This window comes from Entelurus aequoreus, linkage group LG09 (assembly GCF_033978785.1).
Source record: "Entelurus aequoreus isolate RoL-2023_Sb linkage group LG09, RoL_Eaeq_v1.1, whole genome shotgun sequence".
NCBI lineage: Eukaryota > Metazoa > Chordata > Actinopteri > Syngnathiformes > Syngnathidae > Entelurus > Entelurus aequoreus.
Genome location: NC_084739.1, coordinates 36604730 through 36617457, shown reverse-complemented (window position 1 = coordinate 36617457; position 12728 = coordinate 36604730). Strand labels below are relative to the sequence as shown.

Sequence of the window (12728 nt, the reverse complement as noted above, 5' to 3'; positions counted from 1 at the left end):
TACTCAAATAGCAAACACTTGAGTCAAGCCTCTATGTTTTTTCCCCTTCCATAGATTTTGTAGAATTTCATCGGGAGCTGCACATGAAAATCCGCAATGTACTGAGCTTGTATTGAGACTGAATACTTATTCTGACTGGAGATTATTTATATGCATCTATTCCAATATTGGTGGTCTCTCATGCTGGTCTCTCAAGGAGGGGAAGCTCAATTTCGTCCTACATCATAAAATGTGTTGGTTTACTCATACGTACATTCTACCTTCCGTTCCTTTTAAAGAAAGTGATCTGTGACCCTGTCGTACCAAGGAGGCGTCTTTTCCAGGGATTTGACAAGTGTCCTCTCCATGGCCAGCAGAGCTAGGCTGCTTAAACGGCCTTGGCCCATGGTGTTGCGGGTGTAAAACTTCCATCCATCCATTTTCTACCGCTTGTCCCTTTCGGGGTCGCGGGGGGTGCTGGAGCCTATCTCAGCTGCATTCGGGGTACACCCTGGACAAGTCGCCACCTCATCGCAGGGCCAACACAGATAGACAGACAACATTCACACTCACATTCACACACTAGGGCCAATTCAGTGTTGCCAATCAACCTATCCCCAGGTGCATGTTTTTGGATTGAGCCGCTTTAAACGGGAGAAGCTCCTCTCTACACCTGCAGATGTAGCTCCATTCGTTGCCACTAATGACAATAGTTTGTACAGCTGTGTGCATTATAAATGTGTGTCTGTTGTTCAATAAAAAAAACAAAAAAAAAAATTCAAATTATCTGCCATTAAGTGCAGCTTGGCGCGAGGCTAGTGCGACGTGTGTCCGCCTGTGAGTGCTTTAAGACGGTGGAGGGACTCAGCAGCACCCGCTGCTCGGTAAGGACAGAAACTGCAGAGTGAAAGAAGTCAGTCTCTAAACACAAAAAAACACCAGAAATAAAAGCTCTATGCCCCGTAGACTCAGCGTCTGATGGGCGGGACAAAGCCCAGCATTTATGCAATGACTCATTTCGCTTCTTTTGTGGACGGCCAGCGTCTACAGAGTTTAAAGCACCGTGAAACTGCGGGAATGAGAGAGAGGAAAGCCGCGTCATTACCAGTGATAAACTTCTTGCCAACCTTGAGACCTCCGAATTTGGGGTTTGGTGGTAGCGGGGGTGTACATTGTAGCGTCCTGGAAGAGTTAGGGCTGCAAGGTGTTCTGAGTATTTGTTCCGTTGTGTTTATGTTGTGTTACGGTGCTTATGTTCTCCCGAAATTTGTTTGTCATTCTTGTTTGGTGTGGGTTCACGGTGTGGAGCATATTTATAACAGTGTTAACGTTGTTTATACGGTCACCCTCAGTGTGACCTGTATGGCTGTTGATCAAGTATGCCTTGCATTTACTAATGTGTGTGTGTGTAAAAGTCGCATATATTATGTGACTGGGTCGACACGCTGTTTGTATGAAGGAAAAGCGGACGTGACAACACGTTGTAGAGGACGCTAAAGACAGTGCTTTTAAGGCACACCCCCAATATTGTTGTCCGGGTGGAAATCAGGAGAAATTCGGGAGAATGGTTGCCCCGGGAGATTTTCGGGAGGGGCACCAAAATTCGGGAGTCTCATGGGAAAATCGGGAGGGTTGGCAAGTATGGTGATAAGAAGCTGATTCCGAACAAAAGAGCGTGTTGTAGCACATATTAAATCAATAACATGTACACACACAACTATATATTTAATCACTTATTTTTTAACATTGTAAGGGAAGCTGAGCTTCCCTTGAAGTCTTAGAGCAATCGCCACTGGTGCACACATTTTATTTTGGCTGGCAGCTTCTCTTTGCATGTCCAAATCTGATCAGGGTAAATCTGTAGGTGCTTGAAAATGCATTTCAATTTTTGATGTTGGAGTGCACTTTCTGGAAATAAATAGCCTTTTTGCTCTGTTGTCTGGTTATGTTAAGACGACAGGCGCGCAGGTTCAGGTGGCAGGAGACATGCTGCCGGACTCTACGGAGAGGGCTGTCACAATCTCTGGCACGCCGCAGGCCATCACTCAGTGTGTACGACACATCTGCTCCATCATGCTGGAGGTAAGCACGGTCAAACAGCTCTTTATGATCAACCATTTTCTTTTCGAGTATTCAGTAGTGTAGCTGCACCAAAGGTTGACCTACAGCAACACTGGTGTGTGTTTTCATTTTCTGTTATTGATATTTCTATGATACATATTGTTGACATGGCCGTAACCACCAATGAGGACACAGAGGTCATGTCCTCAGTATTTTTTCAAGTGACAAAAAGAAAATGATAACTTACTGCAAATGTAGGACATCATGTGCGCTGTAAATAACCATGTGGTAAATCATCCTCTCTCAATATACGATCTTTATTCATGCACGGCCTGCTACTACTCCAGACAACATAACACAATGAAGTACACTTTTACTTTAAACATCATCCGATCGGTAAAGTGCTGTCAACATAACGTTTACATTAAATTACTTAACTCACATTGGTTTCCCCTGAATGAAATTGATGTGAAACGCTGTCGGTATAATACCATTGCGGACAGCCTTAATGTAACTCTGCGCTGACCAAATTATCACTTGTCATATCAGTTTAGGTCAGAGGTCAGCAACCCAAAACGTTGAAAGAGCCATATTAGACCAAAAATGCAAAAAACAAATCTGTCTGGAGCCGCAAAAAATTAAAAGCCGTATCTAAGTCTTATAATGAAGGCAACACATGACGTAAGTGTCTATATTAGTTATATTAGCCTACTATCAACATTACTATGCGTCGCAGGCTGAAGCAAATCTTTGTTGACAGAAATGTTGAAATGTAATAGTTATTGTACACATTTTTACAACATTAGAAAACATTAGTAAATCACAGGTTACACAGAATGTGAGATAACTCCTGGAAATTACTGTTTTTTAATGGCCAAAGGTATAGATGTGTGTGTCCAAGTTAAAGGAAATGGCAGGCTTTCTTCTTTTAATAGATTTATTACAATGTTTGGCAAGCTAGGTAATGTTTGCTGTGTCTGGAACAACATGGCACACAAATAACTATCTGAAATGCAGCCAATATTACATACAGATAATGTGTCATGAGGCATGTAAATATAAATTCAAAACACAGAGGACATAAGTAAAGGATATTAAATGAGTACACATATAACTACAAATGAGGCATAACAATGCAATATGTACATACAGTGAGCCTAAATAGCATGTTAGCATTGATTAGCTTGCAGTCATGCACTGACCAAAAATGCCTGATTAGCACTCCACACAAGTCAATAACATCAACAAAGCGTACCTTTGTGCATTCACGCACAGCATAAAACTTCTGGGGAACAAAATTAGACAAAGAAGGAGTGGAAGATTTCCCATGTAAACAAAATTTTGTGTTTGTTTGTATTTTTCTCCCATCTTTTTCTATTTTCAATCATTTTTTAAAAATGCTCCAAGGAGCGGCACTAAAGAGCCACATGCGGCTCGAGAGCCGCGGGTTGCTGAACCCCGGTTTAGGTAATTATTCTGTTCACAGATATCAATGCCGTAACACCCTAAATCCAAAACATGCGCTGTACGCAGGGCCTCGCAACCCCTTTTTTGGTGACGAATGCATGTCAAATGTAAAGTATTATATGGCAAGGCGCTTCATATAAAATGATACCCCAAATGTAGTCACTCTGTCACTGATAAGAATATAACAACAGCTTTCCCCACTGCATCTATGGTGGCTCTGTTAGTGCGGGTCATTGATACTTATTTTCCAAAGCAGTAAGTCCTGGGTTAAAATCCCTGTCGTAGTTGAAATTGTAGAAACATTTTTGAATTTAGGATTTAATGATGTTAAAATTGTTTAACACGCTAAACTTGAGCATATTAATAAAAAAAGTGGATTGTTACAAAATCATGATGATTGTCGAAGATGTTACATAATACTGTACAATAGTGGTCCCCAACCTTTTTGTAGCTGCGGACCGGTCAACGCTTGAAAATTTGTCCCACGGACCGGTGAGGGGTGGGGGGTGTATTTAAAAAAAAAAAAAACTTTTTTTTTTATTTTTTTTTATTTTTTACATAAATAAATACAATCATGTGTGCTTACGGACTGTATCCCTGCAGACTGTATTGATCTATATTGATATATAATGTATATATTGTGTTTTTTATGTTGATTTCATAAAAAAAACCAAAAAACATTACCACCGGTACCGGGCCGCGGACCGGTGGTTGGGGACCACTGCTGTACAACATGTGATAGTTCCACCTCAATGAAAGCTTTTGTTATTCTGGAAATTGTGTTGCTCAAGGTAATCATACAGTATTTATTCGGTGCTGGGATACACATGATTTCAGCCTTTCAAAGCTTCTCTTGGACTTCCAAATTTTGGCCTTGGTATTTGTCAAATCCTGGTTACGGCTGTGATTGGGACAGAGCCCTTGCATATCAATCATACATCAAATTAATTTAATACACAGTTATGTAGCGCCAGGATGACAAAATCCTCAGGGAGTTAAAAGTGTGTAAAACATTTTTGATTCATATTGTTTTATACTTCTTTTTGCAAAAATCTCTCAATCAACTTCAGTCCTACAAAAAAAACAATGAATAAAACAAACATTACATGTTAGCTATTTTTATTTAAGGCTGAAATTGATTGAGATTTGACCAAAAAAAGTACAACAAATATGAATCTAAGAATGTTTATACACTTTTCTTAACTATTTTATGACTTTTTCGTCCTGGCATTACCTGGCTGTTTATGAAAGTTAGATTTTTTAAACCCAAAAATATAACAAGAACACCACTGGCTAGCTAATGTTACCATTAGTGGTCTAACAGAACACATTTGTTTCAAAACTGTTTATATTTGTCACAATTACTCAGTTTATGTATTAAAACAATTTTTTCGACCCTTACAACAATAATTGGTGTTTAAAACCGTCACCTTCTTTGCCTCGTCAACACGTACGCACATGGAGCGTGTGAACACATACAAAAGCAGTCTGGGAGAAGCAACAAAACATTTGCAGTCATTTTGTTGTTATGATAGACTATACATTCAATGACAGCTAACACTTACTATCCAAATCACTATTATTGGCTAACAACACCCAAAGCTAAAGTGTGTGCATATTTTACGCAGGTATGTAGTTATGTCATTACGTCCTAGTAGTCATAAAAGTGCTATAACGCTCACAATACATTGGAAAGTTAGCACCCTCTAGGCATCTGTGTCCAGTAAATGTTGCAAACTGGGTTACAAATGTTTCGCAGTGAGATGTTACAAATTTTTAAATATACATATTACAATTAAACATAATACAACTCTCTTAGGAATAAATCAGTCTATTGGGAGTAACACAACTAAAGTTATGGCCAAAAATTCAGCAAAGATTTACCTGAAAGACGAAAAAGTCCCCTTTACAGTGCATCCGGGAAGTATTCACAGTGCTTCACTTTTTCTACATTTTGTTTTGTTAGAGCCTTATTCCATAATGGAATACATTCATGTTTGTCCTTAAAATTCTACACAGAAGACCCATAATGATAGAGTTGGTAGAGTGGCCGTGCCAGCAACTTGAGGGTTCCAGGTTCGATCCCCGCTTCCGCCATCCTAGTCACTGCCGTTGTGTGCTTGGGCAAGACACTTTACCCACCTGCTCCCAGTGCCACCCACACTGGTTTAAATGTAACTTAGATATTGGGTTTCACTATGTAAAGTGCTTTGAGTCACTAGAGAAAAGCGCTATATAAATATAATTCACTTCACTTCACTTCCCTTGTAATAAAATTTTAAAACTAAAAAATCACATGTACATAAGCATTCACAGCTTTTGCTAATACTTGGTTGATGCATCTTTGCAGCAATTACAGCCTCAAGTCTTTTTGAATACAATGTCATAAGCTTGGCACACCTATCTTTGGGCAGTTTCGCCAATTCCTCTTTGCAGCACCTCTCAAGCTCCGTCAGGTTGGATGGTAAGCGTTGGTTTTGATGTAAATTGCTGCAATCATCTTAGTCTAGTCAGGTAGGTGACCAAGAACCCGATGGTCACTCTGTCAGAGCTACAGCATTCCTCAGTAGGGAGAAGATAATTTTCCAGAAGGGCAACCACCTCTCCAGCAATCCACCAATCAAGCCTGTATGGTAGAGTGGCCGGACGGAAGCTATTTTGTTGTAAAAAGTTTGCCAAAATGCACCTGAAAGACTCTCAGACCATGACAAACAAAATGATCTGGTCTGACGGGAGAAGGATTGAACTCTTTGTTGTGAATGCAAGGCATCAAACTTGGGGAAAACCAGGCACCGCTCATCACCAGGTCGATATCATCCCTATATGAAGTATGGTGGTGGCAGCATCATGCTGTGGGGATGTTTTTTAGCAGCTGGAACTGGGAGATTAGTCAGGATTGAGGGAAAGATGAATGCAACAATGTACAGAGACATCCTGGATAAAAAAACAACGCTTCCCATCCAACCGAATGGAGCTTGAGAGATGCTGCATAGAGAAATAGGCAGAGAGAAATGGGCGCAACTGCCCAAAAGTAGATGTGCCAAGCTTGTGGCATCGTATTCAAAAATACTTGACGTTGTAATTTCTGACAAAGGTACTTTGAATACTTTCCGGATGCTCTGTAGACTATAAAGATTAAATCTGCTTGACTTAAGATTTCAAAGCATGTTATCCATCAAATTGAACACTGTAAAATTTGGTACCGTTTGTCCAATTACTGTAATTCACCATAGAACAACAACTGTATATTTTATGGTAAAAAACTGGCAGCTCAGTCGGCAGAATTTTATTGTAAAAATTTAAGGTACCATATCGTATTACAGTACTGTACCATACTGCTATGGTTACCTGTCACTGTTTATGCAATTTCTCCTGCATCTGTTTATGACGTGTCACATATCAACTAATTGTAATAGTTGCATTTAAAAATGTTCTATTTGGAGACTGTTTATTTTAAATATATTTTTCTAATCAATTTAATGTTTCTTTTTATTGAAAGCCTCAAAGAAAATGTGGTTATGTTTGCATTATGACAATAAAGACTCTTGAGCTACCAATTTAATGAACTAATATTAGCGTTCAAATTCACAGTACTAACGTAAATTTCTTTTTTTTTTAAATGTATTTGATTTTAGGAGTTCAGTTACAACAAACACACCAATTAAAAGTGTTTGCTCTGCACTTGTGTGTTGTGTTTTGGACTTTACTCTGCGTTGGTCCCTGTTGACCACAGTATCCAGCAGCTAATTCACTACTTGAATCAAACAATTTTTTCTATGGCACTCTTAATGCTCAGGCAAGTTGCAACACAAAGCATTTTACACCAATAAATTAAAAAAAAGATTGAAAAATATACATACACATGCACGCACACACAGCACTATTGACAACAACGATACATGGTATGGCAGGCACTGAGGGTTGAAGAAAAACTCCAACTTTGAGGCATCCACACTGGAGAATAACTACAATTAACGCCTTTTAAAAAGTGATATAAAACATAGTTTAAAATGTATGTAAAAATACAATATAAATGATAAATTAATAAAAACATAAAATAAGAATGAAAATAATAGTACTAATCGCATTAAATACAATTGAAAATAACAAAAAAATCTAGGAACCTAGAAATATTTTAAATCATCAGTAGAACAAAAATAAAAATTAAAATATTTGACCTCTAAATTCACAAAACTGTAATTACTAAAACCTTAGCTCGATTATTCAAACTTTCTGCTGATGTATTGCTTTTCTGAGGTTTGATAGTCCTGTTTGCTAACTGAATGAAGGTGCCATCCATTATCCTAATAACCGTTTTATTGTATGGCACACAATAATTTCTTTATTCTGAGTGAGCGATTTGGGGAAAACTAACATGTCTCTCTTCCATACCCAGCGGCAAAGGTAGCGATGCCCTCATGCAGGAAAAATGAAAAGGCGTGTATATTAAGAGTTGATTTAATCTTTGGCAGGCCGGGTCCATGTAACCTTCCCAACCGATTACTCCTATTAAAAGATTCAGCGAAGGATCCGAATAATGTAAAATGTATGAGCCTGAGTAAGAGTTCTGTGAATATACGTGTCATTGTTTCTGGTTTTTATGACTTTATCTCTAGTCTCCTCCAAAAGGAGCAACTATTCCCTACCGTCCAAAGGCCATACCTGCTGGAGCCCATGCAGTATTAGCACAGCAGCACTCTGCACAAGTAAGTAGACATTTTTATGTCATTTCAGCTTCATTGCCAAAATAGAAGGCAAGGATAAATTTCTTTCAAGGGCATCTTGGTCACAGGTGGTCCTTGTGTTGCGAACAAGATTTGTTCCTTGGCTGTGATGTAAGTCGAGTTTTTGTGTAGGAACTTGAACTCCTGAATCACTAATACTGTACACAGAACATATGAAGGACATACAATACAATAATATAAAAACCGTAATATAAATGGAGAGAGGAGAAAGTCTCATTAATGACATCCCTTGGCATTTCATAGTAGACAATCCTTCACATGTTCCAAAATATAACTTTATCCTTGATTATGGTTGCGGCGCTTGAGCAGTTTGGACCAGTTATGCAGCCAATGTGCACTTTCGCCACTGAGCCTTTTACAATGTTTAATTTCACTGCACTTTTCGCTAGAGAAGTCTATCTTATGCTTGAAAGACATAATGAAGTTTAAAGTCAAAAAGTTAATTGAAAAGAACAAAGTGATGTTGTTCTTCTTCAGTGTTGCAATGCACTACGACAGGGGTCCCCAAACTATGGCCCGCCGGCCGGATCCGGCCCACCAGCCTCCAAAATCCGGCCCGCCGGAAGTCCCAAGTTTAAATTTTTTTTAAAAATGATGTATTTAAAAAAAATAAATTATCATTATTTTTTAAAATCTGTCCTTTCTAATCCATTGTCTACCGCTTGTTACCCTCGGTGTCTCCTAGCCGCTCAGGCAAATCATATTGCCTAAACTGCATTTTCCCATCGCTAACGTGACATCATTGCGCTCAAAAAAAAAAAAAAAAAAAAAAAAAAAAAAAAAATATATATATATAAATATATATATATATATATATATATATATATATATATATATATATATATATATATATATATATATATATATATATATATATATATATATATATATATATATATATATATATATATATATATATATATATATATATATATCCCTGCTTGGCACTCAGCATCAAGGGTTGGAATTGGGGGTTAAATCACTAAATGATTCCCGAACGCGGCCCACGCTGCTGCTTAATATATATATATATATATATATATTCTTATCCAGTAAGCACATAAGGTGGTATTTTCTTGTATTATAGTGAAGTCACTTACAAAAGGTAAACATGATAGGCTATACTGTAGGCTACTAGGAGCTAACAGCTATGCAACAGCTAAGCACACAATAGCACACATGCTAGACATGAGTGTCCTTCATTGAACAGTATTGCAGTCTAAAACACAACTTTTGTCAATATAAGCAAGTATCAACCAAGTATTGTTTAATAATACTTACAGATACAAAGTCTCCTAAGTCAGATCCGTTTTAGAAATGATCAAGTAACAAAGGTGTACGCATCATTTAATTTACGGTGCCATTAGTTTAATTTAATGAATTATTGTGTCCAAAAAACAATTACCACTCCACTTCAATTTCAAGACAGCATAAGTCCATTGCAGGTGGTTAATAATACATAAATCAGTATTTATCATACCATACTTCTGGAGAGGGAAGTTTGGGGGTTTCTGTTGGAGCTGTTGTCCCCACAACCCGATTCCGGATAAGCGGTTGAAGATGGATGGATGGACAATTGTTTTCTGTTTGAGTAATTTCACTTGATCAAGCTTTTTCTAACATTCCTCACTACAAAATAATAAAAGTCTGCATTATGGGTCGGGCTAATACTCAGGGCTCCAATATCAGCATTATATCGAAAGTGAAAAAGTTGTATCAAGACTACTCCAGTTGCGGCTGATAATGTTTCAACAAAAGATTGTTAAATTGACCACATCCTCATCATAATTACAAAGCACGGATAGACGCTACAGTGTCACTCCGCCTATAAATCATTCCCTGTGCATGGAGCTAGTTGTTTCTATGTGTACAGTATTAAAATTGATCAAACTTTGTTCATTAAACGAGGGCCACCTGTATTATGAGTAGTTTAACTATTAGCCTGTGCTTAAGCTACATCAATACATAGACTTGTGTCATAATCTAAGCATTTAGAAGTATTTCCAAGAATTTGCAATGTTGCAATTGCGCCATTTTACTCAAATTCAGCCAATCCGCGCAAATTATGCAAGGCCACGCAACTTTGTCCAATGCCTGCAACTTTCCCGCAATCAAATTTGTTTCTGAGCAGCACTCAAAAAGCATGTCAAGTGTCTGATCAAAACTTACAGTATGTTTGTTTCTTGTGTAGACAGAACAGGAACAACAACAATGAACAATATATGAACTCTTTATTGCTCAAACAGCATAGCTCAGACATACTTCCTGTTCCTGTCTACAGAGCTAAACCTTCTGGTTAATGTACTGTATAAACATTCAGGAACATGAAGTGCTCACTTCCTAGTTTACATGTATTTATACATGTATTTAGCTTTTATTTTATCTAGGGTAAAACAATTTAGAACAGATTTTCATTAGTGTTAACATCTCAGAAATGTGGCTGTGTGATGATATTATCTCATTTACCAACAAAAAAATAGAGCTACAGATTTCTCTCAACAGTTCACAAAATTACTTTCAAAATAGGAGTGTAAATGTGTTGGTAGATAATTGAATGTTTAAAATGGGCTGGGATATGCTCCAGCACCCCCTGTAAACCCATAAGGGACAAACGGTAGAAAATGGATGGATGGATCGAAAATGGAAAAACACTTTTCAAGCATACAAAAATCCACGGCGAATGTCTGCAACTTGTGGATGACAGATTAGACAGCAGACAGTACTGTAACTAAGTCTTTGTTGGTGTATTTCTTTTGTAATTATAAATAATTATTAATGTTATTAGTTGTATTTAATTAAAACTATACAGTAATTTGACAATGTGCCTTTGCAATCGAGTGGATACTCTTAGGTCTGTGTGATTAAAAGCGAGTAAAACATCAACCCACTATTTGTTTTCCAATTTTTGTTGCAATCATGTGCTTTTTTTACATTGATAACAAATTCATAAAATCACAAGTTGATAACATTTTATTGAAAATAAATAAGCCTCAAACATCGTAACTTTTTCTGCAAATTACTGGAAAAGCTGCCACAAATTTGGGCATTTTAGGCCGCGACAATCACAAAAAAAGCCTGCAAAATCCTGGAGGGATAAAGTGAGGAAATGTTGTGATTAAAACACACATATCCAGTATGAGAGCGATGAATTACATCGTCTTTTACGACAAATTATTTGTAGTGTGAAACGTGAACAAGATTAGATTTAGGCTTAGAATTAGACAAACTTTAATGATCCACAAGGGAAATTGTTCCACACAGTAGCTCAGTTACAAAGGATGGAAAGTGTAAGGATGGAAAGGATAATGCAGGTATAAAGTAAACAAAAAATGTACCGTAGTAGCAATATAAAATATAACATGTAATATTTACATATTATGTATACAAGGTGACTAAAGCTGATGTTTTTCATGATCTTGCACATAAAGCTCTAAATTTATCAGACATCTGTTATTGAATTCCTGGCATGGTAAAAAAAAAAGCAAAAAGAGATGACATTTAGCGCCCATTAGAGCTATTGAACTATGGAAAAAAAAGCGAGGGAATGGATTTTCAATAAAGCATTCAATGCTGTTTACTCTCTTTGCATAGAGATGAATTTACATGTTAAGTGACACATATTCACATCTTTTCCCTTATTCCATCCAGGCTTTTGCACTTCCTGGGCCGTATGCTTTTGCGCATCAAGATGTAAGTGTTAATTTGAATGAGAGATTCCCCCCCCCCCCCCCCCCCCGGCCCCCAGCCCCTTCCTTTTCCACCAACTCTGCCCACTCCCAACCAAGTCCCAACTTTACACTTTTCTCCACCCCTCTCAGCAACAATGAAACTTGAACAACCCTGATCTGTGGACGTCACTAACACTAACACCAAGTAGCAGCATGCTCTGATTGCAATCAAAGTTTAAGAGTAGTCCCTTCATGACCAAGTTGTAGTTTTGTAGCAGAGATGTGACTGTATTTGCAGATGACTTCCATGAGAATCCAGCATGCTTTCTGAAGGAAATGAATCTCTTCACACTGACACCATCTGTGATGTTTGTGAACTTCAGATTGTCTCTGTATTGTAGCTGTCAACAACTCCTCTGAAATAATCCAGTTTGATTGGTTAGCTCTAACTTCCTTCCTACCCTGCAGTTGACCAAGCTTCACCAGTTGGCTATGCAGCATATCCCCCTCCCTTCCCTTGGGCAGAGCAACCCTACCTTCCCTGGTACGTACCCACGGCTCCCAGGGGAAGACCATCAATCCCTCTGTCATCACTCCTCTTCCAATCACAACATCAAACAGCCCCTGATACTTAAGAGAGGACCATCCACACTCTTTGGTCAACCAAAAGTAATCACATCTTATCAATTGCACGACAAAATGTGGAAGCTCCAAACACATTTTCCAATCTTAAAACTTTGGAACAACAATAATGAGTGAATTGCATGTACACTTTATTGACAAAAGTGGGATATAGAGTATGGTCACC

General features: G+C 38.0%; 1 protein-coding gene across 3 annotated transcripts in view; it reads left to right on the top strand.

Moving 5' to 3' along the window:
• Window positions 1-12728, top strand: part of LOC133657391 (poly(rC)-binding protein 3-like) — a 43000-nt gene that overhangs the window by 15708 nt on the left and 14564 nt on the right. For 2 of the 3 annotated variants that reach the window (XM_062058676.1, XM_062058675.1), the window contains exons 8-11: window positions 1933-2061; window positions 8124-8213; window positions 11901-11942; window positions 12389-12464. In XM_062058676.1, the coding sequence (XP_061914660.1) occupies window positions 1933-2061; window positions 8124-8213; window positions 11901-11942; window positions 12389-12464 (337 nt within the window). The remainder of the gene's footprint in view (window positions 1-1932; window positions 2062-8123; window positions 8214-11900; window positions 11943-12388; window positions 12465-12728) is intronic. The other variant, XM_062058677.1, reaches the window with a different exon arrangement.